The following is a 25,927-nucleotide window of genomic DNA, read 5'->3' as shown; positions in this document are numbered from 1 at the left end:
GAAGTCATCGAAGTCATTTGTTTTTTATTTCATTACACCGCCTTACATGGCGTTGTTATTGTAATTTTGAAACTCATTTATCTCATTAAATATCAGTTCTATCTAAATTTTGCTAAAACTTATCGGAAATTATTTTTAAAGAAACTTTTATCATGTAATATTTTTCATGAAAATTAATAATAAAGGAGATATTTCGATTTATTTAATTCAAGCCCCCTTATAACCCCCCTTTTAAATAAAATATTTTGAATGCCATATAGCCTAAATTCTAAGTTACAACGAACTTAATTTATATTCCAATTTTCATATAAATCGGTTCAGCCATTATCGCGTGAAAAGGTAACAAACATCCAGACAGACAGACAGACAGACATACAAACAAAAATTTCAAAAAAGCGATTTTCGGTTTCAGGGTGGTTAATTATATATGTTAGGATCAATTATTTTTGGAAAATCGAAAATTACCAGAAAAATTTGGGCTACAGATTTATTATTAGTATAGATGTACATTTATATAGTACATTGCATAGTATTAAACTAGGCTAAACTAAATTAGGTTAGAATAGACTGAATTATACAGACAAGATCAATAATAGACCTCTTGCACTGCGATCTTAGAGATGTGATGTACTTTTCCTTAAGTGACGAATTGTATGTTATTTTGTATGTAATATATTACAGTGAAATGCCACTATTACGGACACCGCAATTATAAATTTTTCAGAATAGCGAAATAATTTTTTAGCCTCAGCCATTTTACTATTAATTTACATGTTAAAAATGTTCAGTTTAAAGAACACTTAAGTAACGAACTATTCAGTTCAACATAATAATAATTCATCCCACTACAAAAAAATGTTATTTTAACGAAATTAGGCCTAATAAGCTGTTAAAAATTGCATAAAATAAATTCGAAAGAAAATAAAATAAACGAGTTATCACTAGGCATCGGTTACCCTTAGTTTCAGTGAGTTTTCTAAATGCACTTCCGTAGATGCGATTGTTGTGATTTGATTTTATATTTAAATGAAACTGTTTAATAAAATCGAACTTTCGCTGGTAGTGAACGATTCAGAACCCAATCTCGTAATATTTCGAGAAATTGATTTGACAAGATGGCTGTAAATGTAACAACACCTAATCCCCTGGCCAACGTATTTTTTGCTCTGTAAAACTTAATTTGTGGCTCTAACAAGGTCATGATGAATAATAAAATATCGTAAAACATTCCATTGTCCAATATGCATTATGGTACCGATTCTTATTGAAATTGCAATATAATAGGGATATACAATATAACCTGACCCAGATACAGTATCTATTATTCTATAATCATCATCATCCTTCACGAATTAGGCCTCTGTACACCTGTTTCGACGATGTCCTCTAGGTTTATACTGCATCATAATTTTTGGGATTCTTGAATTTTCCATTCTTCTTACATGATCTAGCCAATTGAATTTGTATCTGCTGATTTTTTCTTCTACTGACTCTACTTCTAATTGTTCTAAAATTTCTTCATTCCTTTTTCGGTCTAAAAGAGTATATCCTGCTGTCCTGAAAAATTTCATTTCCGTTGCTTTAATTCTGTTCATGTCTTTTTTTCTTTAATGTCCAAATCTCGCTTCCGTATAAAAGGGAGGGTAATGCTAGTGTATTATATATTTTTATTCTTGTAGATTTTTGTACTAATTTAGCTTTTAATGTATTACGATGAAAGAGTAATGGAGCGGAGAAAAATTCTCTCCGGCGCCGGGATTTGAACCGGGTTTTCAGCTCTACATGCTGATGCTTTATCCACTAAGCCACACCAGATACCCACCCCGGCGTCGGACAGAATCGTCTCAGTTTAAGTTCCAACTCTTGGGTACCCTCTAGAATATCTGCATGGAAATATCATATGTACTTTGGTACATTAAAATAATATATTTTAATGTATTGTTTATTATTCCTAGAATTTTCTTGTTATAACTGTTTCATCAAATGCAGAGGAAATGCTGCATTACAAGCCTGTCCAGAGGCTAAAAGTGGCAGCCCCACTACTGGACTACCTAACGATAAGGCTAGTAACCTATCTTAGGGAAAATTACATTACTTTCAAGCCTCAAAAAAGCAGTATAAGTATAGTTAATTTATAATATGGGACACAATTTGTAGGCATATTTAATCAATTTTCGGTTTAACGAAATTTCACTATAACTAAAATAATTGCGGTACCCCCTCAAGTTCGTTATACTGGCATTTCACTGTATTTAACTTCTATTTAGAAACTAAATATTGTCCTATGGTAGGGATAATATAAGAAAGATTACTCACCTTGTTTTATAATGTTAATTACAGAACACTTCAGTGAGGCGGGTCAGGTTCTTATGACGGAAGCCACTGTTAGCAATCCCGTTGTGGATCCTGGGAAGCAGAAACCAAAAAGAAAGTGGGGGCTTCTGGTTGGTGGAAAGACAAAGTCTGGTTCAAACACGAAAAACTCGAAGAGCAACACTCTCAGCAGGGAAAAAACTAGCGAGGAGGAGGCTGCTGGCAACATACAGCACAGATGGAGCACTGGCCTCCCAAGGTTACCTCTGCCAGCTACCATATCTAAGGAAACCATGGTGTGTACTTAATCCAACCATCTTTGTGGAAGGAAAGGCTACAAAAAGAAACTACATAAAAAGGGAAAAGGCTGAACTCCATATACTATTATTAAATGAAGTGTGTGCTAATAATGTACAAGAACTTCGATTTGCAGTTGATGAACTATGACCTTAAACTTACGTGAAATAGACCCTGGAAGGCCAAATGATATGATGATAAGGGTGAATATTCTGAAATGGGTAAATGTATGTCCCGGCTGATTTAAGGAGTTTCTTGAAAATGTTAACTGATTACTTTTGCGTTTAATTAACTAACTCTCACATGTTTTAGTTGGAAACAAAGCATAAAAGGATTAATTTTAAAATTTATAATTAAAAAATAATGTCCAAACGTCAAAATGTAACTACGGTCCCTATGTCCCCAACTACATTTTACTCTGTTTTATTAAGTTTTTCTCGGAATGTTTCGATTTGATTTTATTTCCTCGGCCAAGATTATAAAAATAAATGGTTACAATACTTATGAAAGACAGGAATTGTTGTTTGTTTAATTCTGAAAGGACACAACTTTAATGTAAAGTTTGTCCCCAAAAATTTCGTAACGCTGGTTCCTTGAAATAAAAGAGCTACACAAAAGACAATTTTGCTTCATGTGGTAAATTTTAACGGTTGGTAGTGATGAGAGGTCAACATGGCGCCAGTTGAAAAACTTTTCGTCCATTGTCGTAATTTATTTTATTGAAAAATACAGAAATCATCACTGATGACTGAATGTTATGTTTTCTATTGGTAACACTGGTCCCAGGCTGGCATTAAATTTAGTTTGTATATATTAAACTTTCGTAGTATATGTAAAACATTACAATGTTTGTCGACTGAAAAATCTAACCTCCATGATATTTTTAACGATTTATTTTGTCAGAACTATTGCGGAAACTATACTAATTTGTAACAACAGTCCCTTCATTGTGGGACCGAGGTTTCATTTAACATACAATTATTAAATACTGGTGGATAAAGTAACTTCGAATATTATTTCATGTGATTGTTTATAGGAAAGAAAAAAAGTCTGATGATGAAAGTAGGAAATATGAAAGGGAGAAGATACGTAGGCAGAGGGCAAATATGACTGAAGAGGAGTTGCAGAAAAAAAGGGACTATGGCAAAGAATATATAAAAAAGGAAAGAAAATAGCAGATATGACTGATCGTGAAAAAGGAAATGTTCGAAGACAAGTGAAATCTGAAGTACAGAAGTTTAGAAGATACCTTAAATAATGGGCTGTAAGGGAAAGATAACAATCCCTTGGTTTTTTTTTTTTAAATTAGAAAATCTCACATAAATTTTTTTTAAGCTCAACTGATACCAGAATCTTCAATAATAGGAGCAAATGTAACCAATGTGAGAAAAAAGTACACAATTTAATATATTTTTTCCAGTTTTGTTATTCATATTTGCCCATTTCAGAATATTCACCCATAAAGTGGTTGATAAGCTGGGTTGATATTGATGTGGGAGACAAATGGCTGAATTAGGGAGGAAGTAATGGTGGGTTATTCAGAAGAGGAGTAACTGTGGTGATGAATAAGATTTCACAGTGTCTTCAGGTGAACAAGAAAAGGGGGTAAAGAGGGTACCCTACTCATTGGGGTTGTTACAAATGGGTATAGCCATTTGCGTGGCATTAGTGAAGGTTTTGTATGCTTAATTATGTTTAATTATAATGCCTTGTTCGTAACTATCCAGTCCTATGGAGTAGCAGTTAGTATGTCTGACCGTCAAACGAGTAGGCCCGGGTTTAAATCCTGGTTGGAACGAGTTTTGTATTGTATTTATTTACATTCCACAGTATTCATACATCGCTTCACAGCTAGAATATGGAACATGTAAAAAAATTGTGATAGTACTTACTTACTGGCTTTTAAGGAACCCGGAGGTTCATTGCCGCCCTCACCTAAGCCCGCCATTGGTCCCTATCCTGAGCAAGATTAATCCAGTCTCTATCATCATATCCCACCTCCCTCAAATCCATTTTAACATTATCTTCCCATCTACGTCTCGGCCTCCCCAAAGGTCTTTTTCCAGCCGGCCTCCCAACTAACACTCTATATGCATTTCTGGATTCGCCCATACGTGCTACATGCCCTGCCCATCTCAAACGTCTGGATTTAATGTTCCTAATTATGTCAGGTGAAGAATACAATGCGTGCAGTTCTGTGTTGTGTAACTTTCTCCATTCTCCTGTAACTTCATCCCTCTTAGCCCCAAATATTTTCCTTAGAACCTTATTCTCAAACACCCTTAATCTCTGTTCCTCTCTCAAAGTGAGAGTCCAAGTTTCACAACCATACAGAACAGCCGGTAATATAATTGTTTTATAAATTCGAACTTTCAGGTTTTTTGACAGCAGACTAGATGACAAAAGCTTCTCAACTGAATAATAACAGGCATTTCCCATATTTATTCTGCATTTAATTTCCTCCCGAGTGTCATTTATATTTGTTACTGTTGGTCCAAGATATTTGAATTTTTCCACCCCTTCGAAGGATAGTACTACAAAGTCTTAATTATAATCACAGTCTAGTTGAAATTTATACAGAAGAGTTTTGCAATATACTAGTACAACACAAGGGGTTAGTAAAGATACTTAATACAAGACAGAAATATTCATGAGGCGTTGTTGAATGTCATAAATTTACCTACAGAATAGAAGGCGTGAGAAATTAGGTACTTCTTTAATTTGGCCCTAAATAATCTTATGTTTGAGTATCCATAGAGAGGATATTAAACATTTTTACTGCCATATAATGCACTCCTTTTTGATAGCACGATAGATTTGCCGATGAAGTATCAAAGTCATTTCTTGATGAGTATTTATGCTATGAACTGTTGAATTACGTGCAAAGTTTTGACTATTACATACGAGGATGTTTATTAATAAAAACATATACTGACAAGCCATGGGCATTATTTATAATTTTTTGAAAATGGCTCTACACGATTCCCTAGATTTGGCACCTACTATTATTCTAATTATTTTTGTAGTAGGAGTATACTGTTATTTTGTGTAACCTGGTTGAAGTTTTTTCCGGGGTCTTCCCTCAATCCATTAAGAGCAAATGCTGGGTAACTTTTGGTGCTGTACTCTGGACTCATTTCGCTGGCATTATCACCTTCATCTCACTTTACCTGAAAGCCAGATTTGTATAATATATACGTCATTGTAGGTCCGTTAACAGAAAACCACAATTCAAGTCACACGGAGTTTGTGTGCACTCAAAGTTGGCACCTTGTCAGCCCACTTCAGTTGTGTGGATATAAAGGGAAAAATTGGGACGATGTCAGGTGTAGTTCCTGGGTTGCTCAGTCGATAGAACATTTGTGTACTAAGCGAAGGGCCCAGGGATCGATACCCAGCCCCGGAACAATTTTTCCCTTGAAATTATTCAAGTCTGCTTCACAGGGAGCTTTACTTGAAAGCCAGATTTGCATAAGTTTCTCACTCTTTGTGTGTATATTTATGCTCAGGAATATCTCAAATGGACCATTAATGCAATGCAAGAGCTTCAACAGATATTGAAGAAAATCATTGTAAAAGGTTTTTTATTTAAACTTTAAATTAGGGAGGATGTTATGCCGCACCCTTTATAATTACCATAATAAGTGGTGTAAATTAACTGGTCTGACAACTGTGATATTTGTATAAACTCTCTTGTTTTCTTTGGTAGTGCCAATTACTGGAAAGGAAGTTAGCAGACAGTCAGTTATTCTTTGAATTTGAAAGAATTCCGAAGAAGAAAACCAATGCTGACTTTGGAACAGCATTGCATCCTGATAATATGGGTCGTAACAGGTGAGTGAATAGTTAAATCGGTTTTTCAGTTTATTGAAATGAAGTGGTATTTTCTTTCATACGGTCTATAAATATATTTAATATTCTTTTTTTATTTATGGTAATTATTAGCGTTGAGAATTATGTACTAAAGTCTTAAAATTTGCAGCAAGTAAGCATAGTAAAATTGTAATCATTTCTTTTATATCATAATATATTATATGTGTTTTATTTGTATAGGACAATGTCTATTGTAATTTTGGTAATTGCTTAATGACTGAAATGTAAACTAATAAACATTAAAATACCAAAATATGCACTTATACAGGGTGTTCATTTCAAAGTGTGTCATGACGTCACTGTTGATGAGTCAGCGATTTGAGGCGAGTTTCAGCTTTTATGTCAGAGAAGTTGCCTATTAATCAAGGCGTTCAATCTGAACTTGAGAACGTGTACGGTATAACTTGAACGTCGTAGCAACAGATGGCGGTCTGTACGGTCTGTTTGCTACCATAACCTCTTTCGAACTGTGTTTTGCTCGGGCAAGTCGTACGCAGGGTATTTGTTATCATCGGTTGCGTACGGCAACATTCCACAACACAGATCAAATGCTCCGTGTCCATGTTGACCGTCGAAGTTAATGTCAACAAGTACGTAAGTAATCAACCCTCTCCACATATCCCGACAGTAAGAAAAAAACTCACCTCAGTACATGTTTCGAAACAGTTCACATTCCTGCCACTACCAGCATTACCGTACGTATCGGTAAGTACTCTTCTGAATGAACGCTATACTTGCTAGGCAACTTCTCTGGCACATAAGTAATACACCTCTGCAGAAGTGCAGGAAGATTGAATTCTCTAGGCTCATCGGCTAGCCACATGACGGCATACAGCGAGCCATGACACACTTTGAACTGAACACCCAGTATGATATATGCACTAAAAATTAGAGACCAGGCATACTGACTATAGTATAGGCTTTCGTAAGAATAAAAAAAACTGGCTATATATAACGTGATGTGTTTAAATTATGAAGTTTCAAACAGAAAACAGTCAGCGTAATTTCTTAGTACCAATATAATTAAAAACATTTTTGCAGGAGAAATCCTAATTTTCTGTTATGACCTTATAAAATTTTGGGAAGCAATGATATTTTTCAAATTTTCTACATCTGATCTATTTCTTCTATGAGTAAAATCATATTCAATCATTCTTGATTCACACACTTTTGACACTTGTAATCACTAATGATAATTAAAACTTTTTAGATTAACAACTTTTACACTTCACCGTGTTGACTTACGAAACTTAATATGGTTAAATATGATCCCCAACAACTGCTCTATATCAGGCTTTTACTGTATATCCATAATAATTTAATAAAACTATTTCTTTGTTTCATCTTCGTTCTTAATATTTTCATGTAGGTACAAAGATGTATTGCCATATGAAGAGAACAGAGTGAGATTGACTCCCAGCAAAGAGAACAAGCTTGGCTACATCAATGCTTCTCATATCACAGTAAGTTGTTTGCAATTAGCTTACTACTACTGCTGCCAACCCACAGTGCCAGAAAAACTGACGAACTACCGATATATAACTTTGATCTGTACTCTAGGCCAGTGACACTTTGTCAAGTCCCTGCTGAGTTAAATGAATAAATAAGTAATACAGTAAACAAGAAGAATGTTAAATTCAAAGTGTGATCAGTCATTGTTGAAATAATCGAGCTGAACTGTTTTCCCCATAACGTTAATGTGTATGGTTATAGAGGCAATTGTAATGTTCTCCAGGCAACAGTTGGTGATAACCAAAGATTTTACATTGCCGCTCAAGGACCACTACCCGGGACTGTATCAAGTTTTTGGCAGATGATATGGGAGGCAGATGTGTACTTGGTGGTAATGCTGACAGGTGCCCAGGAAGAGGGAACAACTTTGTACTGTCCCGGACTGGGAGACAGATGTTTAGAAGTTGGGGAAGTGAGTAACCAACCATTCCTCCACTTATCTGATCAGTAGTTCTGTATGATTTTCAAGATTACCTGATTGTTTACGCTGCTAAGTGCAATAAAAAGTTGGATATAAATACATGAAATACATGAACTGTTTTTCTTGTTTTTAGTTCGTCTAACTGTTCCTCAAAAGTTTCCCACATATTAGTTAACATTCTATATTTATAAACTTTCTTTGTAACATATGAAGGGTTACCTATTCTATATCTGTTTATTATGCAGAGGTAACTATTACAGTTAGAATAAGTTAGATGAAACTTGTTTTGTTTTCAGTTTCAAGTGTGGAGACAATTCTCACAAGAAACTGGCCACTGCATTACTACCAAGCTGCGGTTGTACCATACATCATCTCGTCGAGTAAAAGGCGTATGGCACCTCCAGTACTTGGAATGGGGTGACCAAGGTTGTCCTCACAGTGTTGGTCACTTTTTAGGTCAGTTGTCATCTTTATGTTTTCTTACATTAAACAGACACTAATATATTTTACACCTAACTGAACATTTCAATTTCTTCCTAAGTGCATTTTAAATTCAAGTAATATCACCACCTGATCATAATCTTAACAATATATAATTCAAGTCACCACGGCTCAGTCTGTCAGAGTTACATGTAGAACCCATCTATTTCACAGTCTTTCAACATATCTTCTCCTCTCTCGTTAATATAGAAAGACTGACTTTTGTTCAGTATTCCTACATTCAGAATACTGATTCCTCTGTAGTTCGATGTATTGTTCTGTTCACTCTTTTTGAAAATCGATATTACCTCGGCTGTTAGCCATGTATTTGGTATAACTCCATTCATCCAACTCACATTTACAAGATGTAGTATATGTAGTTAAAAACTGTCGTCCTGCTTTTATTAGTTCCATATTTACTCTTTCTGATCCAGGAGAATTTCTTTGTTTGATATGATTTTATTAAATAATCTGGTGCTTCAGTATTGTACCAAAGATTCTTATAATGTTCAATCCATGTTTGATCTGAAATCACGTTGATCTTAGCAGTATCTTTTTCTTTTTTTTATTCAAGTGTCTCTGTTTTGAAAGTGAAATCTTGTCTGCCGTAAACATCATGTTGTATATTACTAATAAAACTTTCTCAGCTATCTCTTTGTGCCTTTCTTGTTAATGATTTTGTTTCATTTCTTGTTTCTTTATACTTCTTTTTTATATTTATTGTAGGTGTTTGTAAGTATAGTTTATATAATTGTTGTATTTCTTTAATCACTTTTCATTATCTTCATCCAAAATACTTAATCCTCTCCTTCTTGCATATTTTGGTTGTTTTCCTAAATTATAGTGATGTACCAAAGTACATATGATATTTTCATGCAGAAATTCTGTGTTATCATATGATGAAGGATCGCTGGAGTGGAGAAAAATTCTCTCTGGCACTCGGATTCAAACTCGGGTTTTCAGCTCTACATGCTGATGCTCTGTCCAATAAGCCACACTGGATTCTAATTCCGATGTCAAATTGAATCTTCTCATCATATAATAACGCAGAATTTCTGCACGGAAATATCATATGTACTATGGTACATCGCTATAATATTATATCACTCATTAATTTAAGACGGCACTCATTCCGTCGGATCCTGGCCACTTAGTTAATCTTAATAAGTGCACCTCTGCACATTAGTGTGTTGGACATTGTGCCACTGTCACACATCTGTGACACAGTGCATGAGGGTTGGCCACTAAAGGGAAACTAAGAGGTTGAGCTTTAAACTGAGAGAATTCAATCTGGCATCAGAATTGGAATGTGGTGTGGCTTACTGGATAGAGCGTCAGCATGTAGAGCTGAAAACCCGGGTTCGAATCCCAGTGCCAGAGATATTTTTCTCCTCTCCACCGATCCTCCATCCTACGTTTTCCTAAAGTTTCATATGCTGCTATACTTATAAATATATTTTGAAAATATAATTCAAATTGGTACAGGTTTCAATTGACTGGATTAGCTGGTTATTGAGTATGCGATCTTAGGTCAGTTATGTTGGTGATTCATAACTGACATGTCTTTGAAAGCACAGCTACCAAAACCCAATGCTTGGTGTCTATTTTGACATGGTATACAATACCAGGCTAAAGAGATTAACCGAAAGTTGCATGTCTCATAAAAATTCCGTCAATAGAGTGTTAAATTACTGTAGATGCCTTGTGAACTGTTGATTACGTGGGAAGAAGATAGTATTTTGAAGTTTTGTAACGTAGTTGTTGGAGTATTGTGAAGAAAGTCTGATTTGCACATGTACTCAGTTATGTACTTGAATTTGTGTTCACTAATTCTATTTAGGATTCTTGGAGGAGTTGAATTCTGTAAGACAGCACACTGTGAGTGAAATCCCAGCTGGTCACAATCGCAATCCTCCTGTGCTGATGCACTGCACAGCTGGAGTGGGCCGCACAGGAGTGACCGTGTTGAGTGACTTGCTGCTCTACACTCTGGACCACAACCAGGTATGAAATACTGTATTACTCTATTATTTATATATTACTCTACCACTATTATTATTATTATTATTATTATTATTATTATTATTATTATTATTATTATTATTATTATTATTATTATTGGCGAAGTATATGATTATGTCTCGTGACCAGAATATTGTACGAAATGGAAATATAAAAATTAGAGATTTAACCTTCGAAGAGGTGGAAAAATTCAAATATCTGCAAGCAACAGTAACAAATATAAATGACACTCGGAAGGAAATTAAACACAGAATAAATATGGGAAATGCCTGTTATCATTCGGTTGAGAAACTTTTGTCATCCAGTCTGCTGTCAAAAAATCTGAAAGTTAGAATTTATAAAACAGTTATATTACCGGTTGTTCTGTATGGTTGTGAAACTTGGACTCTCACTTTGAGAGAGGAACAGAGATTAAGTGTGTTTGAGAATAAGGTTCTTAGGAAAATATTTGGGGCTAAGCGGGTTGAAGTTACAGGAGAATGGAGAAAGTTACACAACACAGAACTGCACACATTGTATTCTTCACCTGACATAATTAGTAACATTAAATCCAGACGTTTGAGATGGGCAGGGCAAATCCAGAAATGCATATAGAGTGTTAGTTGGGAGACCGGAGGGAAAAAGACCTTTGGGGAGGCCGAGACGTAGATGGGTGGATAATATTAAAATGGATTTGAGGGAGATGGGGTATGATGATAGAGATTGGATTAATCTTGCTCAGGATAGGGAGCAATGGCGAGCTTATGTGAGGGCGTCAGTGAACCTGCAGGTTCCTTAAAAGCCATTTGTAAGTAAGTAAGTATTATTATTATTATTATTATTATTATTATTATTATTATTATTATTATTATTATTAATTAGGTGTTCAAGTAACACGATTTAAGGTACAGTCACACTTCACTACTTTTGCAGTGCTTCAGTTCAAAATACTGCACAACTCTCATACTGCGAGGCATGAACAACAGTGCAACCTGAAAAGTAACGGCTACCAAAACTGCTGCCCACTACTTTTTCATGCTGCGCGCAACTTAAAAGTAGCGATGTGTGAACAGGATTCTCCGCATTCTTGATATTGGTTTTGTTAAAATTTTTGCAGCAGTTGCGACCAGTGTTGCCACCCAAATGTGCCAATGATACTTTTATTGTTAGGATATATTTTAATATTTGATGTGATGAAAATAAATGATTTGTAACAGTTACTAAATGTATAACACAGAATATATTTGCTGATGATATAATTCATTTTTTTAATTTTCCGTAGTGTAGTTTCAAACAGGAGAGTTGCTAACATTGATACGAGAATATGCTGTTGGATATCATTTAAGTATATAGGCGTTTTTTAATAGCTTTATAATAAAAATAATGTCAATTTCTGAATACTAGTTAGGACAGAAAAGCAAATATTAGATAAGTAAGCTATAGCATGGGTTTCATAATCTGACATTCTAATGCGAACATAACCACAAAATGTATATTGAGAAGTCAACACGGAGATGGAAACCTGCAGCATGACTGCGGCTGCAAAAGTAGCGCCTTGTGTGTGAACAGATTTGCAACCTCCAGTTGCAACTTTTGCAGCACTCGGGTTGCACAGCACGAAAAGTAGCGTGCAGCGCACTACTTTTGGTTTACATGTGAACCCGACACGCAACTTTTGCAGCTGCGGTAGAAAAGTTGTGCAGCAAAAGTAGTGGTGTGTGACTGTATCTTTAGTTAGTAAACGAGATATAGTAATCGAAAACAAAAGGAATAAAACCTGTTATTTATGAATGCATCTATACCTTTAGATAAGAATTTCATAATGATATGCAAGAATGAAGCTAAAGTATAACAATTTTAGTACAGAAATAATATGGAACAAGAAGACGTTTGTAGTGCTGTAAATTGTAAGAAAAAAAGGTCAGAGTTATCCTTCTTCCAAAAGATCCAGGAAGGTGAGTTTATAAAATATAATATATACTTTATGAAAATAATACATAAACCTTATGTATTTCATATTTCAATGGTGGAAGGAAGGTGTTAATTTTTTTCACAAGAACACGATATTGAAATTACAATACATTTTATCGTCTGCTAGGGAAAGGATCTGTGATGCAGCGATAGTAGCTATCCTGGTGGTTAGCAACTATCAATGGATGCATATTTATGAAGTATTGAGCTTCGTGACTGTATATACTAGACTGGTACTATGGTCTGCTGAACTGATTCCGAGAGTCGAGCCTTAGACAGTGAGGAAATTATTTCTAATATTACTGACATTACGAACAATCAGCATCCAGTTGTCACTACAAGGATTGGAAGGCATGTTAGATTCCCTGAAAAGTTTTAATGAGCTATACTTTCTTTATTTTATGTTACAGCATTGTTTCTGAAAACGTACGGTAATTCAAACATGAGATTGTAAGAAAATCCTATTCTAATTTCTGTCTCTGCCCGTGCATTTCTATTTCCCTTACTGTAAACATTCCTCCCTTTACTTTCTCTGTCTGTTTTAACTTGTATCCAACTTGTCCTTGGTCTTCCAATACATCTCTTCTACTTTTGTTTCATTTCTGAAGCTAACTTGGGATCTTGTCTCCTTTCACTCTTTTAACATATTTTAATCCATTTAATATTTCCTGTCGGTTTAACCATATTCAAGCTTTTCCTCACTGTATGTTTTTTTTTCATCCTGTTTCTTTATGCAGTCATTTGTATGTTCTCAGAACTTTAACTTCTGTTGTTTGTACTCTACTTTCGTCTCTTGCTGAATATTCTGTATGTTAACATTTGAAATAAATAACTTCTGTTAAAAAAAAATACAAATAAATTGAATAATTAAAAGAAGAAAATCTCATCTAAATAAGAGGACTCGGGGAAGGACGCCAGAATACTTGTAGCATTACCACACTGAATGGCGATTCCAATTCGCTGACGTAGATATTGAGTGCTTTGAGGGTCTCCAGAAAGCTGCACTAAACTTCTGCCTATGGTGGAGATGAGAGCTTTGGCTTCACTACATCATGATCAAAACATTTCAACCGCAAAAGGGACAAAAATATAATTATCTGCAAGATGTTTATATTTATGGCGTTTACTGACAGCGACACTTTCTGCTGCAGATCCTGGTGTCAGAGGTTGAAGACAGATGGGAAGGGGCCAGTGTATCCACACATGTGGAATCCCTAATTAAGGATTTGCCTACACGCCACGGGACTAGAGTCAGACCATCGGGTCTCTTGCCGTCTGAACGGCTGATCCCAGAAGGTTCTAAGATGCATGAAACCCCTGAGGATGTTAATGTTCTTTTAATGATGTCATTGAGCGATGAATGACGAGAGAGACGCCCCTTACTCATGACACAACTTAAGGCATGGTGGCCATAGGAATCTACAATTACTTCTGTTAGTAATTAAAGCTTTTCCTTTCTGTGAAATTTCATAGGATGCATCCATTTGAATAGAACAATTTTCCAACTTTCTCTGAATTTTGTTTCACATATTGTCTGGTTTGGAATTTTTAAATTCCTCCCCTCCTCCAAAAAAATCTTGTGTTATTCTGAGTTCAGAATATATTCATATTATTGCTCTTGTTTGTGTTAATTTCCATTGCGTATTATTGTGTGACTTTCATATACTTTCTTTTCTTCATTTTTGCTTATGTCTTCTGCATTTACAGCTCTTTCAATGTCATTGTAACTCTTAGTGCTTCACTTTGCTTTGATAAAGTGAATACATACGAGAGAATAGCTACATTTTTTTTTTCTTCCGTGTTAAAAGTGATTTTTCTCCATGCAGGAACTGGATATTCCACGAGTTGTCGCTTTGCTGAGACACCAAAGGATGTTGATGGTACAAACTGTTGCCCAGTATAGGTTTGTTTATAGTCTTCTTATCTACTATTTAAAGCACTCTCGCCTCATCTGATCCCCTGTAAATTGTGAGACTGCAGTAGAATTAGAAAAAATCTGTTACTCTTTTCAAGAAAACAAGGATTTAGTCACCTGAGTTTTCTCTTTGAGTAACATTTAGCAGTGATTTGAGTGAGAACAGTTAATAAATTGAAACTGGGATTATTGCAATAAATTACATTCTGCATCAGTAAATTAGTCAAGTAATATTATTTTGAAGTTTCGTGCCCTTTATGGGAGAAAAAGTTTGCGAACCAAAACTTTAAAAGGAAAGATATTAGGAACTTAATTTTGAAATTACATTGCTCTGAACAAAGTTCTTATATTTCATGCTTTACACTTCTTTTTATCTAGAATTATTACAGTTCTTTTTAATGTTACAAGGTAAATACCCAAAACAAACGTACTGTTACAAGGTAAATACCCAAAACAAACACACTGCTATAGCAAGTTCAATTGCAGCTAATTTCTTTTTTTAATGAAGCAGAAGGTTCAAATTTAAATCAAACTCTTTTTATGAATTGAATATAATGTTTTATACTGTGATGCATAATAATATAGCTACATGTAAAAACTTGTAATGCACTGTAAATAATATAAAGAATCACATTGAAATTGATACTTTATACTCATCATTTGAGCATGTTAATGACTACTGAAATAAGTCAATTACAGAGTAATTAAATTCTTGAAGGCAGTGTTATGAATATAGATAATATTTTTTATCGTAATATTGGTATTACCTTGCCATTAGAATCATATTTACATATGATACAGTTTTGTTGTGAAAAATAATAATTGTTAGTGTTGAATATAATTCAACAAAATAAAGCTAGATTGTTTAAAGAACTGAGAATTACAGCAATAAATATTTACACTTCCGTAATTATGTTTGAATGTAACATAAATTATTAAATGTTTTTATATTTTAATGAGATTTGCTATGTTTTTAACATGTTGAGTTCATGTAAGTCCTTGCATTGCTACAGTAACTGGTTTGTAGCTCTCTTCATGAAAATTTTAAAGAATTGTACAGGACATTTCAATTTAGTTCATGTATCGCCAAACAACATGAGCATATAAACTTCCGTGATCTATTCTTCTTGTCTAAGTGCCTAACCAGAACGACTGTTGACAATCCAACTGTGTATTTGTCTACTGGGTGTTCAGTTCAAAGTGTGTCATGGCTCGCTGTATGCCGTCATGTGGCTAGCCGATGAGCCTAGAGAATTCAATCTTCCTACATCTCCGCAAAGGCGTAATACCTATATGCAAGAGAAGTTGCCTACCAAGTACGGCATTCATTCTGAAGAATACTTACCGATACGTACGGTAACGCCTGCAGTGGCAGGAATGTGAACTGTTTGGAAACACGTACTGAGGTGAGTTTTTTTCTTACTGTCGGGATATGTGGAGAGGGTTAAGACGATTACTTACGTATTTGTTGACATTAACTTCGACAGTCAACATGGACATGGAGCATTTGATTTGTGTTGTGGAATGTTGCTGTACACAACCGATGATAACAAATACCCTGCGTACGACTTGGCCGCGCAAAACACAGTTCGAAAGAGGTTATGGTAGCACACAGACCGTACAGACCGCCATCTGTTGCTACGATGTTCAAGTTATACCGTACACGTTCTTAAGTTCAGATTGAACGCCTTGATTAATAGGCAACTTCTCTGACATAAAAGCTGAAACTCGCTTCAAATCGCTGACTCACCAACAGTGACGTCATGACACACTTTGAAATGAACACCCAGTATAACAATTGTATTGGTAATATGGCAGCTACCAGACTATGTTAGACAAGGTAGTTTTTCGCTGCTTTCCATATCTAATGATGATAATGCCTGTGAAATAAGTTTGAGTTACCCACTATTTATTCGAAGAGTGGAGGAAAAATCCCGGAAAAAACCTCAACTAGATAATTTGTCCCATCCAGGATTCGATTGTGGGCCCACAAATTTTGCAGTCAAGCATGCTAACCACTACATCAAGCAGTGTATAAGCCGTGAACACTGTTCATGTTAATAAAACATTAAAAACACGTTTTGAAAGACGAAAGGTATCTAATTACTTTTAAATTAAAATTTCATCCTTTTCATCTGTGAAAGGATTATTTGATTAATCAAATGGTACTTTTCAAAACAATAGTAATATGCGTTACAAGAGCGGTATATTGAAGTTTTCATGTTCGAGGAAAAGTTTGAAAAAGCGAAACGTAGTTGAGCTTTTTTAATTTCCGAGAATTGAAAGAAAACATACCGCTCGTGTATCGTACATTATTTTGTGCGAAGATCGTTCATTACATACCTGAAAGACGAATTTCTAATTAGTTGCAATGAAATCTCCATCTTGGTTCCTGTTCAATGACGGCAAATTTGCAAAACAAAAATATCTATCTTCAACATTGTTGCTTTAAAATGTTTTCTGTGTTTACTATACTCCAGCAAGCCGTGACATACGTCTGTCTTTTTTTTTCCCCCCCAGTCTATAAATGCGAACTTAAAACAAACGCCTTCCTTAATGTTACATGCATCACGAATGCAGTAACTTAGTGGAGTTGTAGAGTTTACTAAATTTTTGCAAATATTTAAAAACAATAATTAACAGTGCAATTTAGGTGAAATTGCAGTGGTAAGTTTCCAATTTATAATTAAAAATAATATGTTAAAAGCCTGAAGCAGTAAAATGAATATGTCACTTAAGCGGTAAGAAGAGGGAAATTGTTATGTGTGTTAGGTTGGGAATACTGAATGTGGAATTTTAGACTTACCACGGATTGGTTTTGTGCGGAAACCAAGTAAATACGCACGATCTCGCACAAAAAATTCTTTCGGTATGAATGTATTATCATTATAGTATGGATGTTACGTATTTTGTTACAAGGATTACGATTGTGAAACTGAAATTCATGCATTGTTTCTGACTGCAGTAAAATTAATTTTAAAATATGTAATATACTAAAAAAAAATAAATTCCTTTAAAACTTAGAATCAGTATTGTAGCAATGGATGGATTGTTGGTGACTAATACTGCTGCTGTTCATGATTGTATCATTTTGTTATATTGTGAGTGACTTTTACAGTGTTGACTGAATTTTTATGTATATTTATTTACCTGTGTACTGTATTTCAAACTGTCAAAGCGGCTTGTACTTAAGACACGCTTCCATATTGTTCATGTGCAAGGCAGATCATGCGGCAATTAGTTTTTGAGTATGAGTGTATACTTACAATATAGATATTTAAGCTATATCGTAAGTTTAGTATTTTCTTTCAGCCTATATTTATTTCTCAAAAGAAGTGTGTTTATTTATAATGAATCTGTGCTATGAAGTAACTGTATTAAAACTATTTTTTTTTTTAAGATAAAGTTTTTACACATTGACAGTACATGACTTGTGTTGTATTACAACTACATGAAAGTAATATAGTCCAGAAAAAATTAAGAGCTATTTAAATCTCTTTTTTAATTTAAGTGTTGATTTTTAAAAGGAAATGAACTACAGTCGCACTTAAACCTCCTGACGTTTCGCGACCACCAGTAACATGCGAGTGCGACGTCACAACTACTCTCTCCGTCTCTCTCAGCGGCAGTAGTTTTAAAACTGTGGAGCGCGACCCTTTAACTGAGATTTGTTTGATAGAGAGAGATGCAAAAGACTTCTTAATAATAATAATAATAATAATAATAATACTTACTTACTGGCTTTTAAGGAACCCAGAGATTCATTGCCGCCCTCACATAAGCCCGCCATTGGTCCCTATCCTGAGAAATAATAATAATAATAATAATAATAATAATAGTAATAATGGTAATAATAATAATAATAATAATAATCCATCATCATCATCATCATCATCATCATCTGTGGTCATACAGCCCTTTTAGTTTAGCCTTGACCTCCTTAAGAATTGCCGCCCAATCTTCCCTCTCTAGGGCTCTCCGTCTCCATCTCTTAATTCCTGCTTTAACTAGATCATCCTGAACATCATCCAACCATCGTAGTTTAGGTCTTCCTGCTCTTCTTTTACCACTTAGCGTGGCATCTAGTAATCTTAATAATAATAATAATAATAATAATAATAATAATAATAATAATAAATATTATCATCAGATTGCATCGAATGAAATTAAAAGTCACAAAATATAGAAAAATTAGTTGAGTCAGACGTAAATAATCATACTCGCTGAGTTTATATCAGTTTTTGTAATAGTTTTACTTTTATTAGGGTTAATAAATAACACAAAGGCACAGTGTGATAAAATAAATTGAATGACACCCTTAATTTGAAATAGCTCCATCATATTATATTGAAAGAGGTGGAGTGATCTCCACTCCGCTGTTTCTCTCTCCCCCTTAAGGGTTTCCTTTCTTCTTTCTCTGACAACTTTTTACTCATACACGGGAAGCGAAGCGAAGTGCAAATCATGTATTTCAATGAAGAAAAATGCTAATAGATATTGTAAATAAGTTCCAAACTCCTTTCTAGATTATCAAAATTAAGATGCTATAAAACAATAATCCTACCAACTCTTCTATATTGCTGTGAAACTTGGATATGAACAAAAAAACAACAAAATTCCTTTTTACTTTTGAGAACAAAATCTTGAGGAAGATTTTTGGTCCCATTCAAGAAAATACACATGGAGAATTTTGAAGAACAGGGAACTAAGGGATATTTATAAAGATCCGGACATAATAGCCTTAATAAAAAGTCGAAGACTATGCTGGCGTGGACACGTTCTACGGCGTGATGAAGACTCTCTTCTACGAAAAGCTTTCGACTATTCTCCAAGATGTACAGACCTCTTGGTAGACCTCGTCTCCGTTGGCAGGACCAAGTATATGATAATCTTTGTACAGTGGGAGGACGACAAGAAGATGCAGAGAACAGAGACGAATGGCGATATATTGTGAATGAGACTAAAAACCTCTTAGGTTTGAAATGCCCTAAATTGATTGATTGATATGTCAAAATTAGTATACCTGCCTAATATGTGGTCCCAGTTTACACATGGTCCCTTGAACAGTGTCTTATAAGGATTTTAATGTATTAACTCATAAAATTGGAACTTCTGCAGGTAAATGTGATTTTTGTGTCTGTGTGTTCAGAAAACATTAAACATTCGTCATATATACATGCAGGGTCCCTACAACATACCAATTTTCCGAGCGCACTTGTTATTTGATTTTGAGACTTCCTAAGCGGCGAGTCTGCATGCCCATATGTTGCAACGTAGCACTGCCGGTATTGGCTATCGCACACCTGCAAACATCAGGAGGTTTGAGCGTGACTGTAGCCCTGAAATAATAAGTGTTGCATATACACCATCTTTCATAAGTCCTTGAAACATTTTATAAATTCACCACAAATAAACTATGCAACAGATACCAAATTTTTATTATACTGAAAGCCACCGGTGTGGCTCAGTTGGTTAAGGCGCTTGCCTGCCAGTCTGAAGTTGCGTTCGGGCGTGGGTTTGATCCCCACTTGGGCTGATTACCTGGTTGGGTTTTTCCCGTAATGTGAATGCAAGGTAATCTATGATGAATCCTCGGCCTCATCTCGCCAAATATCATCCCGCTATCACCAATCTCATCGACACTAAATAACCCAGTAGTTGATGCAGTATCGTTAAATAACCAACTAAAAAAAAAATATTATTATATATTTCATATGTGCTTAATCTTTCCACCTCTGGTGATACAGTAGACATCTATGTGATAACTGATAATCCATAATAATCACATGTGCTTGTCAGCACATCACAGTCAACCAACGCCACAGCAGTGGTGAGCAGAGGCACAAAGACAGTATCCTTCACAAACTCCGAGAATAAAAAGTCACGGGATTAAATCCGGGGATCGTGGTGGCCACGACATTAACGAGTAATCTTCTTGTTCTGTGCATTCTATGCGTTATTGCAAGTTTTGATTGAGATACCTTTGCACGTGTTTGTGGTAGTGAGCCAGACAGTTGCCTTGTTGAAAGAAGTAATCATTATCCCTGTCTTCATTCAGCTGAGGCATCAGCAGTTTTCCAACATGTTCATGTAATTTCTCATACCATTTCTTGATACTGTTTTAAATAGATGCTGCCTTCTGGAATCCTGCTCTTAATCATTGCTGTACAGTTATAATGGACGAGGCATCACACAGAATGACTGTTAATGTTTACTGAACGCCATATTTGCTACTACTGTCTCCTAACGGCAAACTACGGCAACTATGAGAGCGAGTTTTTCCTTTAAAAATACTTGGAGAGTTTCTCACTATATTGGCATAAGAATTATCATCCGTTGCATAGTTTATTTGTGATTAATTTCTAAAATGTTTCACAGACTTATGAAAGACGTATTATTCAAGTATATTTATTTCTCTTTGAAATAATATACAACTTAATTTATTACAACAGTAATAATTTCATTTTTATTCAAAACAGTTTTCAGTATTAAATGGAATATTTTTAGAATGGATTACTTTTGCAAAGTCCCCCAGTATTTCAAACAGTGGTGTGTGGCAACAGGTATAGTGTTCGACATTGTTTAGAAAATTAGAGAGAATTATTGAGGTGAGAAGTAAATACTGTACAGTTAAGTGACAAAACATGATTCATTAAAATAAAACACTTGTCGAATGTAATGCCTGATACACACACTACCAGTAGTAATAGAAATGATAGCTTTTCTACTTCGGTAATGTACTGATATGTAAATTTCATACTTTTTTCTTGCTTTTTGAATTCTGTGATGACAGCATCCTAGAACTTACATGCACTCCTTAACTGCTAAAGAACATCCCTTTCTTTCGACAGAATTGCCAAGCCTGACCCTTAGCACACCTTCAGTGTGTTATAAATTATTTTCAGCACAGGAACCAACTTTCTACAGACGCCTTTGTGCTTGAGATAGTTACATTCAGTAATCCTGCTTTATACACTTCAGACAGCGCTCTATCTAATTGTCTACTTTTTATTTAAACTCCCAAAATGATATAGGCATTTGTTAATAAAGTCTTCAAATGAGTATGGTATGGTGAGTTCTTTCTTTAATTGGACAAAATCAAATTCGTCCTTGTAAGTTTTAGTTTTTAAAATACAAAGAGAGAAAAATTGCTCTGTATGTTACATACTACTTTGGTTTCAGCAAGGATGTAAACTTGAGTTGGACTTATGAAACAAATCTTTTTTTTGTAAGTGTATAATTATATTGTCAGAAATGTCACAGTAAAGTTATCTCTTCAAAATTGTAGAATCTTCTTCTGGTTATGAAAAAGATGCTGTTTTCGTCTTCAGATGATCAAAAAATGTATTTACCTTTCATGTAATACAACAATAAATTTCCCAAAGTTTTCTTAACATAATTTCGCAACGTTTAGGTTGAGTATGCTATTTAACTCAAATGTTTCTATACCACAGTAGAACCCCTCTTAACCAGCACCAATGCGACCAGAAAAGTTCCGGATACGAGATTTTGCCGGATAATTGGATATGTATTTTAACAAATTACCTGTTCGTATTTTATGATGCCACCTGTTGAAACTGCAGCCATATGAAGCTTATTTCTTAGTCACTTGATCATAACTAAATAACGTAAAACTGTGTGGATTTTCTTTATTAAAACACATCACTTAACACAGAAATACACTAATTTTCACTTCGAACATTCACTGAACGATATTTGTTATGTTTGAAGCCCTTAGGCGAGGTTTCTGTTGCACACGCCAGTGTTGTTGTAGGAAGACACCTCCATAATAAACCACTCTTGTCGGCATTGTTCTGCACTGACATTACTCTCAGACACAATTTTCTGAAACTGATTAATAAACTGATCTGTGGACACTTAGTTGGCACTCCTTTGTTCACTGGACACATCTACTGGGTGTTCAGTTCAAAGTGTGTCATGGCTCGCTGTATGCCGTCATGTGACTAGCCGATGAGCCTAGAGAATTCAATCTTCCTACACTTCCGCAGAGGTGTATTACCTACGTGCCAGAAAAGTTGCCTGGCAAGAACGGCGTTCATTCTGAAGAGTACTTACTGATACGTACGGTGACGCCGGTAGTGGCAGGAATGTGAACTGTTTCGAAACATGTACTGAGGTGAGTTTTTTTCTTACTGTCGAGATATGGGGAGAGGGTTAAGACGATTACTTACGTATTTGTTGACATTACCTTCGACGGTCAACATGGACACGGAGCATTTGATTTGTGTTGTGGAAAGTTACCGTACGCAACCGATGATAACAGATACCCTGCGTACGACTTGCCGGCGCAAAACACAGTTCGAAAGAGGTTATGGTAGCACACAAACCGTAGAGACCGCCATCTGTTGCTACGGCGTTCAAGTTATACCGTACACGTTCTCAAGTTCAGATTGAACGCCTTGAATAATAGGCAACTTCTCTGACATAAAAGCTGAAACTCAAATCGCTGACTCATCAACAGTGACGTCATGACACACTTTCAAATGAACACCCAGTAGTTTTCGGATTCCATGTCTCTCTTTGAATATGTTAAGTCACCTAACAGAAAATCCACACACTTACCTTTCAGTTTCATTTTCTGGTGCAATTCCTTGGCTTTTTCTTGTAGCATCAGCCCAGAAATGCACATTCCCTCAGATCTTTTAATTGCGAACCATTCATATTCAACACGATCTAATTCTTCACAATGGGACTGATGTACAGTTTTCCGATTTTCCGCAACTTTTGTAGATTCATTGTTACTTATGGATCGCTGGAGTTGACTGTCTTGTTTCTTTATATCGTTAAGAAGACTGATTGATAAAGTTGAACTTCCAACTTTATATTCGTCCATTAATTTGGATCTACTAACTCCTCTCTCCATTTTCTCGAGTAATTCAAGCTTTTGCTTCAGTGTGAAGATGTTCTTGTTCTCAGCAGTAATAGCCATGATGCTATCTATCACACAAATGAAACTTTTATGTGCTGTAGAACAGAGAATTTCACACTTTTCTATTTAGACTCATCCAACACCTCCTCCAAATGGGTGAGTTCAAGTGGTAAATTGAAAGATATCGTCTCTGTGCATTATTTGCAAGGCCCAAGCGGCAACTTACCTACATTACCTGATCTACTCCAGGGACATAACGGGATTTTCTGTCTCTTTTCACCTGTGAACAATGTAAAGAGTAAACACAATATGCAGCATGTGCAATCCACGAAAATCATTCAAATCTTCGTTCAACTCTTCCTTTTCTCATGAATGACTTTTTTTTTTTTTGGCCTAGCCAAAAGTACTGTTGTTTTAGTACTGCCGGTTATTTGGGTGCCGGATACGAGGGATTTTACTATATTTGTATTAATTCGTTATGAGAAAAACAATTTTACTGCGAAAGTGACCAGTAATTAATTGTGAAGAGAATAAGAGAGTAATTTCAAGGGAAAAATTGTTCCGGGGCCGGGTATCGATCCCGGGACCTCTGGTTGAACGTACCAGCACTCTGCCAACTGAGCTACCCGGGAACTCCACCCGACACCGTCTCAACTTTTCCCTTTATATCCACACAACTCGCGTGGGCTGACGAATCACCACCCGGCCCCGGAGCAATTTTTCCCTTGAAATTATTCAAATCTGCTTTACAGGGAGCTTTACCTGAAAGACTAGATTTGCATAATATATACGTTACTGTGTACGTTAACAGAAAACCACAATTCCAAGTCACACAGAGATTGTGTGCACTCGATGTGGGTCTCTGGCGTTTCGTCAACTCACGCGAGTTGTGTGGATATAAAGGGAAAAGTTGAGACGGTGTCGGGTGCAGTTCCTGGGTAGCTCAGTTGGGAGAGTGCTGATACGTTCAACCAGAGGTCCCGGGATCGATACCCGGCCCCGGAACAATTTTTCCCTTGAAATTATTCAAATCTGCTTTACAGGGAGCTTTACCTGAAAGACTAGATTTGCAGAATAAGAGAGGTTTCCTCATGTAATCTCAATGATATTATGAATGATCTGATAGCTACCATGGCTCACAATGTAGTTTGAGTTCAGAAAACTAAGCAATACAAGAGCCCAGTGCCATTATTATTATTATCTCCTTTTAAAGCACTTGTAACGTGAAAAATATTGGTAATATTCAAATTATATTTCATTTTTATGTTGAAGATAATGGTATTTATTTCTGTCTTATAAACTTGTGTAACTTTCGTATCTTTCCCACTTATTGTTTCTGAAACCATAAACCAATTTTATTTTGTTCACAGCTTGTTGCGCTATTTTTATTTTTTATGACATGAAATAAATAGACAGTATTATGGTTTTATAAAAATCTTATTTCGAGATTTTGATACATTTCCACCCTCCCTGATGTTAGAGAAATAGTTTTTGACATACTACCTTGTATCCTTCCACCATACATAGCTATTCCTTGTGAACTAATCAACAGATTTTGTTGGTATTCACTTTTCATCGGTTTGTTACTTCATACAGCATTTGAATTTATTTTAAGTTTTTAAAAAATAGCATAATATAATATCTATTTTCTCAAAATTACTTTGTTACTATTCTTTACACAAATAATGGTTAATGAAACAGTAGTGACATCGCATTTCTTCGCGTATTTTGTTCATTTTCTTTTAAATTTTTTGGCCACTGAAAAATTGGGGTATGTAAAATATGCGGATGTTTTTAGTGGAGGGCTTGATCTAGGTTTTATTCTACTCTCTTTCCAGCTAAAGATTGAAGTAAACGTAAATAAATGCACATGGCATAATGGTTCCTGATTGGCTATTGGACGCACAACGCCTCCAAACTCATGCTTGTCATCTTCTTATATTTGAAATAGTTCCTTCTAAAATAATAAAATGTATAATATACATGGAATACGATTGAATTAAACATGCTTATAAGAACACTTTCTTACGATTTAAACAACATGTTTATATTAGTAGTTTCAGACATTGCGTGTTAAATCATTGTAACTTGTATTATGGCAACGCGCATGCGTAATAGGCATTAAATCCCTCCCAAGGTGATTTGCAGCTTCACAGAGCACATCAGCACAGCTGGTATAACACAGTGCGAGATTCAGTGTTGTCAACCTCAAATAAATTTCTGTAGAATTAAGGAAATTCTCCACTCTTCAAAG

At 35.3% G+C, this 25,927-nt stretch overlaps 1 protein-coding gene across 2 annotated transcripts in view; it reads left to right on the top strand.

Moving 5' to 3' along the window:
* The window catches only part of Pez (protein tyrosine phosphatase non-receptor pez), a 58,768-nt gene extending 33,660 nt beyond the window's left edge, over nt 1-25,108 (top strand). Inside the window, exons 17-24 of one of the 2 annotated variants that reach the window (XR_011336005.1) lie at nt 2,341-2,609; nt 6,320-6,444; nt 7,853-7,946; nt 8,219-8,407; nt 8,713-8,872; nt 10,737-10,900; nt 14,695-15,191; nt 15,224-25,108. Coding sequence is in view for 1 of the 2 variants with exons in the window: in XM_069846407.1 (XP_069702508.1) it covers nt 2,341-2,609; nt 6,320-6,444; nt 7,853-7,946; nt 8,219-8,407; nt 8,713-8,872; nt 10,737-10,900; nt 14,695-14,823 (1,130 nt within the window). In the remaining variant the exon portion in view is untranslated. Of the gene's footprint in view, nt 1-2,340; nt 2,610-6,319; nt 6,445-7,852; nt 7,947-8,218; nt 8,408-8,712; nt 8,873-10,736; nt 10,901-14,694 lie in introns of both variants that reach the window. The other variant, XM_069846407.1, reaches the window with a different exon arrangement.
* The last annotated feature ends 819 nt before the right edge of the window (nt 25,109-25,927 follow it).

Source organism: Periplaneta americana, chromosome 14 (assembly GCF_040183065.1).
Source record: "Periplaneta americana isolate PAMFEO1 chromosome 14, P.americana_PAMFEO1_priV1, whole genome shotgun sequence".
Taxonomy (NCBI): Eukaryota; Metazoa; Arthropoda; class Insecta; order Blattodea; family Blattidae; genus Periplaneta; species Periplaneta americana.
The sequence above is the reverse complement of the archived record's forward strand: the minus strand, read 5'-3'. Positions and strand labels throughout refer to the sequence as shown.